At 41.2% G+C, this 17,631-nt stretch overlaps 1 protein-coding gene across 1 annotated transcript; it reads right to left on the bottom strand.

Moving 5' to 3' along the window:
* Nucleotides 1–742: 742 nt before the first annotated feature.
* Nucleotides 743–17,099, bottom strand: snx30 (sorting nexin family member 30). Its single transcript, XM_085793811.1, has 9 exons — nucleotides 16,796–17,099; nucleotides 13,606–13,824; nucleotides 10,217–10,327; nucleotides 9,935–10,093; nucleotides 9,195–9,384; nucleotides 7,301–7,500; nucleotides 6,440–6,529; nucleotides 5,915–6,067; nucleotides 743–4,599 (listed from the first exon to the last, which is right to left on the bottom strand). Exons 1-9 carry the CDS (start codon nucleotides 16,931–16,933, stop codon nucleotides 4,522–4,524), a joined length of 1,338 nt encoding a protein of 445 aa, XP_085649937.1. The 5' UTR covers nucleotides 16,934–17,099; the 3' UTR covers nucleotides 743–4,521.
* Nucleotides 17,100–17,631: the final 532 nt, after the last annotated feature.

Raw genomic sequence — 17,631 nt, 5'->3', positions numbered from 1 at the left:
AACCAGAGCAAGAAAATATCAAATGAATTCGTTCTTTTTATTATTGGTCCGATATATTCAAAAAATCGTTTGAGGTAAAGATAAATTGCATCAAAAACAACATCAATATACAAGCTTATTTATAATTACAACAAGATGTTATTCACATCCAAATGTACAATAAGGACTCTGAACGTAAACAGTACACACTGGGGAGGAACAGAAATAAAAAGACTGGAGCTTGAGATTCACACGTTTGTTTAGTCGTCTGACTTTTGACCTTTTGTCCACGTTTGATTGTTGGCCGGTTTATCCTGTGCTGCAGATCAGATTCTCACTTCATGTGTGAATGTTTGTGAGGAAGACAGGGACATTTGGCTTAGAAACATTTGATTTTAACACACACACACACACACACACACACACACACACACACACACACACACACACACACACACACACACACACACACACACACACACACACACACACACACACACACACACACACACACACACACACACACACACACACACACACACACACACACACACACACACACACACACACACACACACACACACACACACACACACCTCTTTATAGGCTTGTACAATGGCAGCTGTCATAGTCGTCCCTGTTTGGTGCGTTAACCTGAATCAGCTATGCTTTCTTAACATTACAGATTATTGTCAGCTGAAACACAAAATATGTCTCAACTAAACTTAGTATTCTGTTAATTTTTTTTTTTCTTTTTTCAAATCAGACATTCCTGCCAGAGAAGTGAAGCTACGTTTATAGTGCAACAATAAATCAGCAGGCACACAGTATAAGATGGGGTTTTTACAATGGCTATGATTAAGGGGAATTATATACAGCAGAAAAATGTCGTTGGGGTTCCACTGAGCATCAAGAGTAAAAAAAACAATCCTATTTTTTATGCCTCATATTTTGGCAATACAAGATTTACATTATCAGCACCTATCTCCAAAACCCCTTCTGAAATGTATTCATCCTCACACACTCAGTGGAAACCCAACAATGATCTTCCTCTTATACAAAAATAGACTCAGCTGTACCGTATATAACTCAGCTGTACATAGGACTATATCGAATATACAGAATATTGCCATTAGAGCAAAGAGAAATTTTAATCAAATCTCAGTGACCTCAGAAGTCGTGCATGCTCAAGATCAGGTCACTTCATCAGGTCAGTACAGTTACTTCATTTACACCAGAGAGCAAGAAAGTCTACAGATGCACCGATGCCTCTTTTTTTTTTTTTTTTTTAAATCACTGCCTCATTGGCAACAATTCACAGTGCTCAGCTGTAAAAAAACAAAAAACAAAACTGATAGCAGAACCAAAAAAACAAAGAAAGAAAGAACAACAAAAGGAAAAGCTTCTTTTTACACCCTGTCAGATCACGTTTAAACTTTCATGTTTGCTACATTTCCTCTTCCTCACTTGTCTATACGATATCGTACCTGGGTTATAGAGAACAGTTTGTTTTTGCTGGAAAGATGTAGAAATCAAGTCTGATCCCGTCTGCTGTTGCATTTCTTACAGTCACCACTGCAGTGCGCTGGTACAAAATGAACCGATTTTGAAATGTGGAACTTTACAGTGTGATGTAAATCACTCTGCGCTGTGGTTTTCTTGTGAACTGAATAATTTCTGTTTACATTTTTCAAACTTCATACTTTCTGTTTCCTTGGGACACATGAGGGGTGTGTTCACAAACACTCTGCTCTGCAGCACAACTAGTGGTCAAAAACTCAACAGGGCACCTTTAACTTGGCTTCATTTCAGTGCATTAGCTTTCCTGAATCCCTCCTGTTTAGAATTGAATAATAGTGAATCTGCCTCTGAGATTTGGATAGACTTTTTTTTATATATTTAAAATATTTAATTGTGCTGCATGTTTGGATACTTTGTGACGATTATAGAAACTTAGCAAATCCTTAAAAATGATGGTGCATCTTTGCTTTAAAGGTCTTTTTCTACAGTATATGTGAAACACTTCTAACACTCACGCTTTGTACAGGATTGTAATATTTTGGTATTTGCATATACAAATACAATAATTTAGCCTTTTAGCATCAGTGCATCGATAGTACTGTCTGCTGTAGCCGCCTCAGCACTGGACCACAGCTTCCCTTCACACCCTGTCCAACTGGCTGCATTAGCATGCACAATTAAAAATACAAAATTCCTTATGATTCACTTCCCTGACTTCTGGCAGTAAGAGGAAGCAGCGGCTGCTTCATGCTTTTAAAGCTCAAGGGGAATGATGGACGTAAAATTAAAAACAAGAGAACTGACCAAATACTTCAGCAAAGTGGACGCAGTCACTTCATCTCTTGTGTCTTACAGCACTTGTACACGTTTGGCTACGCTGAGGGACAGTGAAGGGGCCTCAGGTAAATGAATAAAGAAAGAAAACAAATGAGAATTGTCTGTTTTAGTGAAGCTGCTACGTCAATGCCAATAATCAGCACCTTTCAGAAAATCCTGACTTTGATCTGATGAACAATAAATATGCCCTGGTATCATTGGTCATGTTTTTGCTACTTTATGCTGAATGTAATAATGAAGCAGAGCAGCTGAGGACGGAGGGAAGAAAAAGGATTTACATATAGGAGGGAATTACTCTAAACAGTACCTGTCTAGATGGTCAAAAGCCATCTTACACTGAAAAAAAGGAGCAATTACTAGATAAACTGAGTTTAACAGTTTATGAATTGAAGTATCAGAAAATCTCAGAATGCTTATTTTCCTTCAAGGCCAGTCCACATTAGTAACAATTTCAGTCCCCCACCCCCCAAAAAAAGAGGAAACCAGTGTGACGCAAAAAAAAATCTGTTGGTCATACATGCTGCAGCTACACCCAGCGAAAATGTTTCCTATGAATCACAGCTAAGTCATCATTTTCTCCAACAAAACCAAACACTGAAAAAAGATGTTAACACGTCTGAGTCCTTTTGATTCATACCAGCAGAAATAAATAATTTACTGAAAGCAGGTAACATTAACTCAACTACAGGCTTCATCTCTCTGAATGTAGATGTCTGGCTCTGAACTGAGTAGCCTTCAGGAAACAACACCACTTTATCCAAGTCCTCAGGTGTTTAAACTTATGCTGTATTTGTTAAGTGAGCCACATTAACATGTTTAAGTATTCAAGATGAACTTTTAACAACTGTATTATTGGGGAGTGATAATGCCATAAGCTCCCAGTGTTTTTGTTTTAGAGATCTTGTGAAGATTGCTGCTAGAAAATGACATTCAACTTGAAATTGTTCTTCAGAAACACAAACACCTGCTCACTTACTTAAAGCGATTAAAACAAAGTCTTCACCTTCCACTCCGTCTATGTCGCTGCCTGGGTAAATCTGCCTGCTGTGCTATTTAGTACCCCCCCCAACTGAGTTAAAGCCTTTGCATCTAGAAAAGAGCTGAAATCACTTTACTGTATTGTAGCTCACTGTCCAGCCACCAGTTAAACTCTTAGCACTTTGACCAGAAGAGGGCGCTGCTGCACTGTGCTCAAAAACACAAAACACTGAAGTCAAGCTCAACGTTCAACTCGGACACCCACACCTGTGTCGTCACTGTCAAACGATGCTGTTAGTTAGCCGTAACTGTGTGGAACAAAACAAGTTTCCCTTTGTAGAACTGACAAAAGACTTTTACGGAGGTCTTCTGAAGACATCTGTCGCCATGGCAACACGACTTGAACCTTAGATACCCCGGCACATTCAAGTCTCTGTGAGCTGATTTTCTTAATAACAATGGAAAAGTAGGAAAAATGTAAAGCTTATTAACTTTGGAAAATGGTCAACTGTAAATACAAATGCAAAACATGCAAAAAAAAAATTAAACAAACAAATATGGTTGTTAAGTATAAAATATTTCTTATTTACAGCCAATGTGATGCTTTTAAGAAATGTAGTTGTAGTTTTGCCGTTACCATTTTCACAAGGTTTCACAACCCGAGAGAGAAAGAAAATCTTGGGGATGCTCCAATATTTTATTTTAATTTAAGATACTTCACACCCACTCATCATATCTGCATCTGCCCTCCAAAAATGTTTTTTGCAAGGCCGAGGGGTTATCCTTCAAAATTGGCTCAATGTGAACACGGAGGGAAAAGAACGAACAAGCGCCTCTCTGAGACTGCAGTTAATTTAACACAAATAGAATTGGCCACCGACTGTTAATTGGAAATATGAAGTAGAAAAAAGTCAATAAGAACAAAAAGAAAAAAAAAGAAGTCTGTACATGGTGAGTCTCTCCTCTTTCCCTGCTGTCCTTGAACGCACCGTTCTTTACCTCTTTCGCAGGTCAGATCACCGAGAGAGACGACTCCCCCTTTCGTACGATCATCTCAAGAGAGAACAGGGGCAAAAGTCCAGCAGTTCCAGTCTGCTGCCCGGCTGCTCCTTTTCCTTGGCGTGAGTGTGAGCATGATACAGAGAGGGGGAGAGGGAGAGAGAGAGACAGAGAGAAAGATAAGGGGCAGAGACATGAGGTGATGTTTCAGTTCGTCTCGCTCGTTTTGTCCTCAGTCTGTTTGTCCTGGAGGAGAGTGATGAGCGACTCCCACGCCGCCTGGCACTGCAGAAGGTGGAGACAGGAGAGAGAAGTCAGCGGATGGAGGGAGAGAAAGAAGGTGAAATCTGCCTCTGCCTCTTTCATCCGTCTTCCCGGATGAAAGAGGCAGAGGCAGATTTGTATAAGATTGACATTTTGTGTTCATCTTCACATTCACATTCACTATCGGTGATGTTAAAGACGCTGTCTTTCAGCAGACAGTGAAATAGCAGCTCTCATTTTCCCCCTAATGTCCCCACTCAAGTGCTTTTGAGCAAAATGATTTGCACTGTTGTACCGGGCCGTTTCCAGGTGAGTGGAGCTGCCTCATTCTGCTGAGGAGGATTCATCTTCAGTAAATAAAGGTCAACAGCTCAGCTGGAGCTCTGTTGGATCTGCTACAGATACTGGATTATTTAATACTATAGACTTGTTGCTATGTGTTTAGTACTGTATGGATGTGTAGTCTGAACTAAAATAACCTAATTGACAGTGACTGGGGACGACATCAAACATGAGCACTTTTTGAATTTTGAACAGCGTTGAGCATGAAAACATTTCTTAAGGCTGAGTAATGATGCTTTTAATTCCATTTAAATAGATGGTAGAAAGCTTTTGCACCCCCACCCTCCTCCTCCAGCCTTCAATTTGGAATAAGAATCGTATACATCTTTTAACTCTGGAGGAAACTCAATACACCACAACAGGGTGTGCTCAGAAATGTTATGCCCTTTTTAACTTATAGAAAAAGGGGACTCTTTTAAAACGTATTTTTATAATTTCTTTTACATACCTTTTTCCTTTACTTGTATTATCAATATTTGTTTTATAGTTTACCCTTTTACTGCTTGTGTTTATTTTTTTTTCTGCTATTATTTGTCTTTTTTTGTGACACTGAACTTATTTTTCTGTGTATGTGATCAATCCAAAATCAAATCTGATATTTTTGTTGTTCAATTCTGTAAATCGTGGTTCCATCTTGTATGACTGACTCTAAATACAAAAAAGGACAGAGCAAATAAATTGTTGTGAGAAATGTGACTTCTGTGAGAGAAACTCAGCCCTCACAATCGAAACTTCTACGCCGACAATTATCTATTTTTAGTGTGATTGTGGGAAATGTGTAAACTGGCGTCTTTCTTTGTCATAATTTGCTGTTGGTGGGTGTGAGGGTTCAAAACTCTCCTGTGTGTGAACACATTTTAACACGACGACACCTGTTACAGAAGACCACGTTCTGTTTCTGTTCTCGCTATAAAATTATTTTGGTCGGTGATTACAACGTCCACATCTCTGCGGTGTTTTCAACACGTTAGCGCTCCACAGCAGCCGGCGTTACCTTTTCGTAGTAGTTGATGTTTTTGTCGGCCATGCCTGTGAGCAGCTGTTTGAAGTCTTGTCTCTTGTTTCTCTGCCAACGCTCCCAGTCCGCCTTCAGGTCGGCGTTGAAACACTCCACTTTGTCCTGGCATTTCTCCACTTCGATTGGTATCTATAGGCAGAGAAAGCTACAGCTACAGGGGCCTTGAGGGGACATTATACAAGACTACAGTTTATAGGGGGAGGGTGGGGGGGTTCAGGTGGAACTACCCAGATACATTTCTGTGTTAATCCAACAACAACAACTGTGCCTTAATTCCAGGGAATCCTTATTTCTGCAGACATATAGTCCCTTTATTGTGTTATTCAAAGGACAACAAGCTGCATTTTTGGGATGAGAAATAACGAGCTAAACGATTAACTTCTAAATCTCACTACATACTTTCAACAGGGACAGAGCAAAGTACAGACTCTCCCGGAAATGTGAAACAGTGAACGCAGCATTTTTGTTCACAGCTTCCATGTCTGAGAGGAGGATGCTTACAGGCGTTCTGTCCTCCTGTTTGCGCAACACGGCTGCTTCTAGTCGTCCCTCGTACTCCGCCTGGCTCTGGTCTCGCTTCCTCAAAACGGTCTGTAAAAAAAATCAAAGGGCAAACATGTCGCCGTGTCAGGGTTAGGTTTAGGGTTATAAGGTTATTCTATGAGACAACTTGTGAAAATGATGAACAGAAAAAGACATGCTGAGTCAGGGGCTTAGTTAGGACAGGATGTGACACATGCAGAAATACAGATGCGACTTCCTTTATTCAGGGTCAAAGGTGACGCAGCAGAACGCTGCATCTATTTCGAAACAACGTTTTTTGAGTTTGTATGGCTTCAAGGCAACTATTACTTGCCTTTACTGATTTTATTGAACCAAGAACTAACATTTTATCAAAATAACAGAATGATATAATGTCAAAAAGCATGAAACAGATTCATCAGGCTGCTATGTGGTATTTGTATTTGTTTTTTGTCGTATTTATTGTGTACTGACCAAGGTTTTGATCCTTCTCTCAGGGTTTACTTTCTTTTTTTTCTCTTTTTTTTGTGTGTGTGTGTTCGTCTTTTGTTTTGTTTTGTTTTGTTTTGTTTCTGTCATGAGACAGAAAGAACTGGACTAATTTGGTTTTTGTGTATATCCTCAGGCTCATATAGGCTATATGATCCTATATGATCCTATCCTTTTTATTACTTCAATTACTTCATTTAACAATGTCAGGTGCTGTATATCCATTTTGTATGTAGGTTTTATTCTATTTTTGTAAAAATAAATAAATTAAAAAAGTTAAAAAGAAAAACGAAAAACATGAAACAGGAAAGTCAACAGTTTTTGCTCACCGAGCACTCATGACCCTCTCACCTTCATGGACTCTATGTAGAGGACGTATTCTCTGAGCACTGGCAGAAAGTCCTGGCTCATGTTGTCGCTCAGCTCCTCCAGTGCTCCGCTGCACGTGGTCACGCTGCCGGCCACGCCCTCCAGCGGCCGCTGCAGCTCCTCCTCGGACGCCGCCCAGCTGGAGTACACGGTGCCGTACTCCCGCAGCTCTGTTAGATACTCTGGAGAGACAGAGACAAGCAGAGTTATGGTCTTTGTTCTTCTATGTAAAACACATTTCTGCTGACTTTTTCGTACTTGACAGGCTGATGCCTTCTCTCTTTCCTAACAGGTGACACCGAGGGACTGTCATGTCCAACTGTATTGTAAATACTTGTAAATTACACATGAGAGAAACTGATGGCCAAATGCCAGGCTGCTGAGTCAAGCGTGCGTGGCATTTGCTTTTTCACACACACTCCGTGTCAGCTCATAAACCTCCATTATCTCCAGTTTCCATCCTCCCTCACTTTCCATCTTCTTCTCCTCCAAAATGGAAACAATCACTTTTCCTTTTACGCCTCAGATTTTCAGAGCCACAGACTGCAACGCATTTAAAACCCGGGCAGATGGTGACAGCGAGGATTTCACACGGCAGAATCGCTCGTCATCACTTTTTAGGGCTGTGGTCATCAAGCGTGCAGCCTCAAGGCCCAAAGGTCTGTGGGTTTCTCTCCACGCAAACACAACGGCACTGAAAAAGTCAATACTGCAGATAAACCTGTACAGGTTAAGTACTGAAGTACTTCATGACAGTGGAGTGAGCATGAGTACAATGTAGCATGTACATACAGCTGGGAGTAAGTACTGTAGGAGAGAAAGCAGTCATCTTCCAGTTAACTTACGCTACAAAATGAAGTATTGCCAATATACATAGAGGAAGAAAATAAAATAAAAGATATGACAAATCAACTGTATTGTACTGTCTACAGCAGGGGTATTCAATTAAAATTCAATGAGGTCCAGTTGCTAAACTTTCCTCCAAGTAAAATGTCCAAACCTCATAAAGTCCAAATTGTGTCTTATAGCCTAGCCCTATGTCCATTAAATGAAATCAACAACGTGCATCTTCATATTTATTTCATCATACTTCATATTAATTTTCAATGCAGGAAACCTTAAATAGTGCACTTGTATGGTACTTGTATAGTAAACAACTATCTATTTTACTATAAATAAAAGTAGTCCCAGGCGAATGAATGAATGGCCTGCATTTCAACTTCAAGAGAACAACCTCAGAATAAAATAAATAAGAAACACAGCTTTGTTTTCTCATCTCCTGTGTTTTCTCCAGATAGTCCAAATAAGTCTAAATATTTCATTTAAGTAGTCAATTTAATCTTTGTGTATACATCTATATACATACTATGCACGGTAATAAATCAGTCTCTGCTTTTATTTGACTGAATTAAACCCTGTGCAATTCCACATACACTAGAAAATAAAATTAAACTAATTTCCTATATCAGCCGAATGGCACATGTGACAAATGCTTTTTAAAAAAACTCTGAATTCTCATTTCATCAAGTTTCATCATTTTCAATTAGTTAGCAAATCAAAGTTCAAAGACAAAGGCAACTTGCCAGTGGAAAAACTGAAATGAAAACTACTTTTACTACTAAAAACCTGTTTTATCAAAATCATTTGTTTTGCATATTTTATTTCTATATTCCAACGGATTTCTGACCTAACCAATCTGGTTTATTTGTTGTATTATGTTGTACAACATACTCCAGCCTAATTTTCTTATTAGCAAAATCTCTTATGATATTCACTTTGCACCAAGAAAATTTCTTAAGCAATCACAACACTGCTAGATCCTCTGTTAGAGTGTGAAACCAGAATTTAAAATCCCAGAGACACCTCCATGCCATACCTGACTGCTCTTTGAGGATCCTCTGTGCGATGCGGTCGATGGTTCCCAGTTTCTGGGTGAAGGTGTCCAGGTACTCTCCCATGGCGCAGAACTCTGCCGGCCGCGCCCGGAGCTTGTAGCCGCCGGCCACGTGTTTCACCGACTCGCCCACTTTGGTCAGCAGAGCCAGACCCTGACGCTTGTTCAGGTCCTGCAGACGCACAGCGATAACAACACACGGTGATGTCAGCTGTTACTTCTCTGCTATTTTATTACCTTTAGTGTTTTATCATCCATTTGTCACGATGGTGGATTTTTATACTTGTCTGATACGGGTTTGCTCTACTTTCTTCTTCTGAATCCAATTATTTTACTGCTGCTACAACCTCATTTCACCCGAGGGATCAATAAAATCTTGTTTTGTGTCTCAGCTACTTAGAGGCAACATTTGTGACTGATGGGAGTCATGAAGCATGCACACGCACACACACAGTTAGGAGCAGAGAGTCTGCATTCTCTGCTGAGATTAAGTTTATGATGTACTTTGGAAATGCATCAATATTTATGCGTTCTCCAGTTTGAATTTATTGAACCCTCTGTGCAGCGTTTTGTTGACAAAATTAAACTATTTTGAACCAAAAACACGCCTGTGTTTGGAGTGAAGGAGTGAATATCGGCATAAAAGAACAAATTCTGATGAAAAAGCTTCACAAAAAAAGCCGGTGGAGACAAAAAAACTTCTCATGCTCGTGCTGTTTTACCTTGGCAGACAGGAAAGCGTTTAGATGCGGGTTGAAGGAGAGGACGGGGTGATCGGCGACTCGCTTCAGGAACTTGTCCAGAGCTTTCATCCTCGTCTCCACAAACTCCTCCGAAAAGCGGTCCACCACGCCTTTCATCACGAACTTCTCTGGCAGCGGCTGGAGGGGAGAGGACGTGGGGGAGGGAGGAGGGAGGAGGACAGAGAGACAGAGAGAGTCCAAATGAAGCGTGTCTCATTGGAAAACAGGGCAGTGGGCTGCGTTGTGCCTCATTCGACCTACTGGGATGAGGTGGGTCGGCTGGCTGTCCTCCAGCTTGATCCTCAGCCAGTCGAAGTCCTGGTAGCGCCGTCGCACGCAGTATTCTGGCAGGTCAAACTCTATCCGTGATGTCTGAGGAAAAAAACACACACACTTTGTTGTGTTACCATGGAGGATATACACCGTTTCAATTACACACTAAAGCCCCCGATACACAGCCGTAAGTTATCACATCCTCGAAGAGGAACAAATGTATTTACCTTCTCTAACTGGTGACTCAGTATGTGTCTGGGCTTTAAGCTCATTGTGTATATACAAGTTTATAAATAGGGTTGCAAAATTCCGGGAATTTTCAAAGTTGGAAACTTTCCATGGGAATTAACGGGAATATATGGGAATTAAAGCAGATATCAGTGGAATGTTTTTGTTAATATAAGTCCTAAATAGTCCTATTTTCCGTCAGCAATCACTTACATGAAGTATTTCAGCCTAAACACGAGTCTCTCCGTCACTCTGCTCTGCTGTAACCCGAGGAGAAAATTTTCCTTGTGGGATACAAGTGTTATCCAATGAGGGGAGAGAACGGCATGAAGGGCTGTGTGTGCAGCCAAGGGATGCGCGTGAATGTGGTGACGTAGCACGAGGACCAATTGATGCCTGACAAGGGCGGGGGCTGCTAACTCATGGTGCGTTCAAGGAAACTCGTACTTTGTGTTTTTCCTTCCTGTGAAGTCATACCAGTTCGATCTGGTACGAGTTCACGGGTCGGAAGTTACGAGTGGACGTTATAGGGAACTTTCACAGACAACAGGACGGTAAAAACACGAGCTACGGGTTACCTGGAACGCTACCAAGTCGTAGTTGTGACTTGAAGCTGTAACTTACGGTTTCAAAAGCCTGCCTTGAACACAGCATTAGCCGAAACGGCCGTGCCACTGATATCTGCTTTAACAGGAATATACAGGAATAAACGGGAATAAATCCGAAATTTACAAAATTGAAGGTTGTCCTTAATAAGTAATTAGTAATATTTTACAACATTCATGTTTTTGTTGTTCTGTAAAATAATTTACATTTATGTTTGGATATGATACAGTTTGTTTAAATTACCCCCAATTTCCATTTAATTCCCATAAATTCCCAATAATTCCTATAAATTCCCATAATTCCCATGGAAAGTTTCCAATTAGGAATATTTCCAAAATTCCCCACCTTAAATTTACTGGAAATTTTCCGCCCCTTTGCAACCCTGTTTATAAATGTAGGCACAGTAGGATTCATGTCTACACATGAGGAGCATCTCTCTGCTCATCTCAGCTCATGACTGGATTTATGGCTGCTGCTTACTGACCATGAGAAACAGCTGACACGCTGCTGTGCAAATGCGCGCAAACACACCACACACTCGCTCTCTCCGACAATCCAGCGTTAAAAGACACCCCCACACGCTCTCAATTAACACCCAGTGTTCATGTCGGGTTGTGATATTTGTCGGAGGCCTCTGAGCTGAATCACCACAGTCAGTGGTGCACGTAGCGGCTGTCATTTGTAATGGTGCAAGGCTACATTGCTACTGAGTATGCTCTTGTTCTGACCTGCTGCTCTAGTCAACACTGACCAAAATAGAAAAAAAAAACTTTAACATTCAGGATTTCACAATCATAACCACAAGTATTCATATTGCACAAGAGCAGACAGAGGTTCGACATGATAACTGGCTATCATTCTGTGGTTTGGCCGATTAGCACGAACAGGTTGTAGAGACTGAGCTAAGTTATGGGGCATTCCTTTAAAACTGACCCCTTGACAGTTATGTAAAATGAATTATGTTGCAACTGCATTACATATCAGCCTGTTATTGGGCACTGAGGGTTTAGATTTTGGTTGCTGTATATTACTGCCAAAAGAAAAGCAAACAGAGCAGTGGTGAAAAGAAAAAAATAAACACAACACTTTTTTGCCTGAAGGTGGCACCAGTTTTAAATCTACAACTGCTGCTCTTTTCTTTGCCTGAAGGTGGCGATACTGGTATGTTGCTGATTCCATTACTATCCCATCAGTGGGCCGTTGTGCAGAACAGGTGCGTTAAAAACTTAACACCTCCCTTGGAGCCTCCTACATGTGTTTATGATGATGATGATTTTCATCTTTGCAGTCCTCCTTAGCATCTATTTTCTATGTATTTAGTTTCTATGTTATGTAGTCCTCTTGTATCACTTGTCACATTAGAGCAGGGTGAAACAATTGTATACATTGTGCATCCTCATGGGTGTTCTTAACATACAGAGGCCTTTACCCTAGATATACACACTTACAGGATTTTCTTCTCTTAATACTCGGTAGGTTTTTGCACTGGTACACCTTAATCTACAAGGCTATTTTAGGCAAGCTGCCGTACTACATCTGTTCTAAGTTTAATGTCCAGATGACCCACAATCTTAGAGCCAACAGTTGGCTGCGATTTAAGATTCACCTTATGAGGACCGAGTTAGGGATGAAGACCCTCTCTTACTCTGGGCCATGGTTGTGGAATGGCCTACAAGCCAGGATGAGATTGGGCTCTAGTCTCATCCCTCTTTCTGGCTTCAAACATCTCAGAACTATTAGTCACCAGCTGCACAATCAATCTGTGACAATCAACTTAACTCTGTAATTGTGCTGCTCATTTGACGTTTGATGTCTCTTGTTATCTTGATCTTGCTGTGTATGTTTGCTTGTAGTTTTACTACTGCTTCCCTGACCAAGACATCCTTGAAAAAGAGATTGTTAAATCTCAATGGATCCTTCCTGGGATAAATAAAGGTTAAATAAATTAAAAAGATCTTCCAAAGTGATTGTCATCAAACATGGTTTCTTGCCAGGAGTGAGTGGTGGTGATTGAGGCTTGATAAGAACTTTGGCCAAAGTTTTATTTCTAACACATGAGGTCATAATAATAAACCCTCTTCCATCACGATCAGAAAGTAAGGCACTGGCTAGAGACAGCTCTTCGTGAGTAAAGCCATGAAGTTTTTTTTGTTTTGTTTCTTCTTTCTTTATTATTATTATTATATTATAATTAAGCACAAAACCCAAAAATGAATGTTGTGAACAAAGATGGATGGGTTTTTTTTTTCAGTATTTGAAACCCCGGGATCTCAAACTTGCCCTTAAATGCACCATCAAAGAAAAAATGAAACACTACAAAATATGACAAATGAGAGATTTAGATGTTCACTATGATAAATTATCTGTCTTCAACCGGTGCAGAGATACTAGAGTATGTGCTTTGGAAAATTGTTTACAGTGACACTATATAAAAAGTGATTGTTAAGAGATGAAAAACAACATGTGACCTCAGCAGACAGAGGGTTAATGCAGCGACCCTCAACCACACGACACCATGGAGACTGTTAACACAATTAGCAGACCTTGGTGGACACTCTGTAGGTGATGTAGGTCTCCATGGTGGAAACGTGCTTCTTGGGGTCGTCCACCGTCACGAAAAGGTCGCGGGTTTCCATGGAGGCGTAAGGGTCCCGGGCGTCTGCTTCCAGGTCATCGTCCAGCTGCAGCCTGTTGAACAGCGAGGACGCGGAGGCGGGGCTCGACGTCTCCACCGGCGTGCCGTTGGTCAGCACCGCCGCTTCCTGCATGGACGGACGGACACATATGACACCATTGGTGGGGGTGACATCTAATTTGGATGCTGCAGTGGGAAAAGGCTGCAAACAAAGAGGTGATAGATTGATGCTGACGGTGATGCAGTTGTTTCTGCCTGTCAATGGAGCTCTTGTTGCTGCTGCTGCTGCTGCTGCACGCATACCCTCCATCATCTGACACTGCTCTCGTCTTTCTAATTGAATGATGGACGAGAGGAGAGAAATGGTGCATTTGTGGAATCGGGATACATCTCCACGGTCTTTACACTAAGTGTGTGAGAACTGGTGGCTGTGTGGCACCAAGAGACCAGATTTAACTCATTTTATTTGATATTGAGTGCTGCTAAAAGATGATATATGAGTTATTTTAGAGAAGGGGTTTCCTGTGGTGTGCCCCTGATGACTTCCTCTTGTTTTCTGGCTCAGAGAGATGTTTACTGCACCTAGAAATCAGCATCCGTGTCTACAAAAACATCCCCACACAGCATGAGTGCTAAAAAGAGTAAACTGTCTCCTTAAATGATTTGACAACCTGTGGATTACTATTCATTCATACAGAATTATGGATTGTCTTCATCTATTTGCTATTTAATTTAATTTCCAAAAAACAAATGACATGAAAAAACACATTACTTTCGCAGAAAACATCACAATAAGCGTGAAAACACAAGGATGAATGGTTCATTCGTTGCTCCACATTCAGAGGAGACTCCAAAGATCTCGACAAGCAGCAGAAGCAGCAGCAGCAGGCGACACAATGTTAGATATAAACACGGAGAAAAATGTAAACACTGCAACAGGAAGGTTGGAATAACACTGAGGCGGCAGGAATACATCGTAAAAACTAATTCTGCCAAGTGAGACGTTCAATTTCATCTGGATTCTTGGCGCCTCACACCTACGGCCACAGTCGCTAATCTGCTCTGAGGTCACGGTTGGACACACACACACACACACACACACACACACACACACACACACACACACACACACACACACACACACACACACACACACACACACACACACACACACACACACACACACACACACACACACACACACACACACACACACACACACACACACACACACACACACACACACACACACACACACACACAAGGAGGCCTGGGAACTACTTTCTTCCAGAGATAGGTTGAGTTACGTGTGTGGGGGATAGCTGATGATCAACCTCGATCACTTTTTTTTGACACACGCTTCGCAATGAAATCAGTGTCAAAAACAGTGCTACAGCTCTGTCTCTCACACACACCGACCACACACACATTTTCTTCACACCACACTCTCTCTGCTACACACACACACACAGAGGGTGCTGACTTCGTAACTGCTCTTTTCTACGCTGTGGTGCTATAACCTGCTCTGGTAATCACAGTACAGATAATTGCATTGCATTGCATCACTACATCACTGTGAATGAACGACCAGGCTACGGCCAACACAGCCACGCTCACACACACACTGAGGACGCATCTGAGAATATTACACTGGGAGAAGCAGATCTGTGTTTAAACACACCACAGAGCTCAGAGACATAATCATCAGTATTGTGCTAGAGGAATGGATATAATGTGGAGTTGTGCTCATGGTAAAAAAAAAAAAAAAAACTACCATAGAGCTTAAATGTTGCGTTTCAGGGCTTTACGGTTATTTTTTGAAATTTCTGGATTCATTTAACTTCATTTTAACTGAGAGAGATGCTGAAGGGTGAAAACTCTGTATGTGGCTGATCATCTAACTAATGATCTAGCGTTTGTAGGATCTGAATTTGCAAATCATCTTAACAAAAGTGCTACAAATTGTATTACATGAAGTCATGAGACAGTTTTAAATCAAACCAAACCTGTCTACAAATTAGAAAAATAATAATACAGCAAGAGTGGCACTACATACTGTATATTCAGTGTATTGTATTTGGGATGAAATGAGCAAAATACTGAAAATGCAACAATATCATGGCTTAATTCAGACAAAAAACTAGCTATATATTCATAAGCAATCTGTGTTTTTGAAAATCAAGCATTACAATTCTGCTGTTGTGTAATTATTCTTCCAAACGAATAGGCTATATTAACTTATTTTCTTACAACATCCTATGTAGAGACAATGAACACTTTTAATTTGCATGGGAAGTCTTTGATTCTTTGATTTCTGCCTCTTGACTCTTAATTTATGGAAGGAAAAAAAAGAAAAACAGAAAGGTAATAATCATAGCCTTGAATTGCAAGAAGCCTTATTGGGACTGAGCATCTATCTACTGCCATTGGTTGCTAAGGTTGTCAGCAGCAGGAGGGATCAAAGGCCTGACATTTGTTTGCATGCTCTATCTCTGTTTGCACAGCACACCTGAGCTCGTATGATGTCAGGTATCTTAATGAAGGTGGACTGAAGGGGATTCATGTGTGATGGTGTAAACATTTTTACTCATAGTGGGACCTTTCGTGTGTTTGTGTGTGCATTTGGCTGCAATAGTAAAATCACTATTTTTTTTTAGTCTTTTCTTTAGCGGTTTTGTTGCACTGTAAAAAAAAAAGAAAAAAAAAGTAAATCATACGTTTAAGTTATGGTTGACTCAGGTACTGATTTTACATTTTTCTCTCATCCAGTGATTCAGTGGAAAACAGGCTCAAGTTTAACATTCAGTCATGTGCAATAAACCCTACATGCATACGAAATACTAGCCTAAATTTTAACCAGAAAACCCGTTCATTTGTGTTTTCCCTTGGCTTCTCCATTAAACTTCAGTTTGCTATTACTTGTACTGATGGGTGGATTTACCCTCAACACTGGTGCCAGCCTGAAAGTCTGATAGTAAACAGAGTATGAGTAGGTTAACCATGGTTCCTCCATCCCCCTCCCCCAGGTTGCTATCAAACCACCACCGACCCAGTCTCAGCTCAGCCCCGTGCAGCAGCGGACCCTCATCCTCACCCACCTTGTCCCCTCCAACGGTGGCGGTGACATCTGGCCCCGGGGAGAGCGGCTCCTCGGCGGCGGACAGCGGGTGGAGGATCTCCGTGATGGGCTTCTGCCCCGAGCTGGCCAGGCCTCTCGGAGCGCCGACGCTCATCATGCGGGAGGCGGGGAAGTCGTGGTCGGGTACCGGGGGGGAGATGGAGGGAGGGAGAGGGGGGTAACGGTGGTCCGGTTCTCCGCGGTTGACACGGCGAAGCGGAGACGGAGTCAGTGAGTCTTCAGTGGGGATGTTAACATCCGTTGGCTGCTCTGGACTGTCAGCTGACTCTCACTGCGCAGCTGCGGACGTTAAACCTGAAAAACCCGGATGTAAACATACGCGTCACGTGACAACAGAGAAACTCTAAAGATCGTCTATTGGCAAGATGCGTGTTAACACTGTTTATTAAATATCACACATAAAAGCAAAAACAAAACAAAACAAGATATTTCATTTCATTCCTAGGATTGGGAAGGATAGGATGAAGAAAACTTAGAACACCTGCCCCTTTACTACCTTCCATCACAACATGTTTCTATATTCCCCACTTTTTCTTATATACTAAACTGAAAAACATTTGACTGTTAACGAATCCCAAATGACACCAAAGTTGTCTGGGTGAGTAAATGATCGTATTTTATGCTAGAAATAAGCTCCGGGTTGTAAAAAACGGAAATTATCCTTTTTACAGTCTATGTTTAACACCCACCACAGAAATGCACATTAGTTTTTAACTTGGTCCTTGCCATTTGATATTTGACATTAGGCCTACATTTCCTTCTATGACTGACATCTTGTGAAACTAAAACAAAATA

The sequence above is a fragment of the Trachurus japonicus genome, chromosome 12, assembly GCF_045865225.1.
Source record: "Trachurus japonicus isolate A0001 chromosome 12, Traja_1.0".
Taxonomy (NCBI): Eukaryota; Metazoa; Chordata; class Actinopteri; order Carangiformes; family Carangidae; genus Trachurus; species Trachurus japonicus.
Note: the sequence above shows the minus strand (reverse complement) of the source record. Positions and strands in the feature narration are given on the sequence as shown.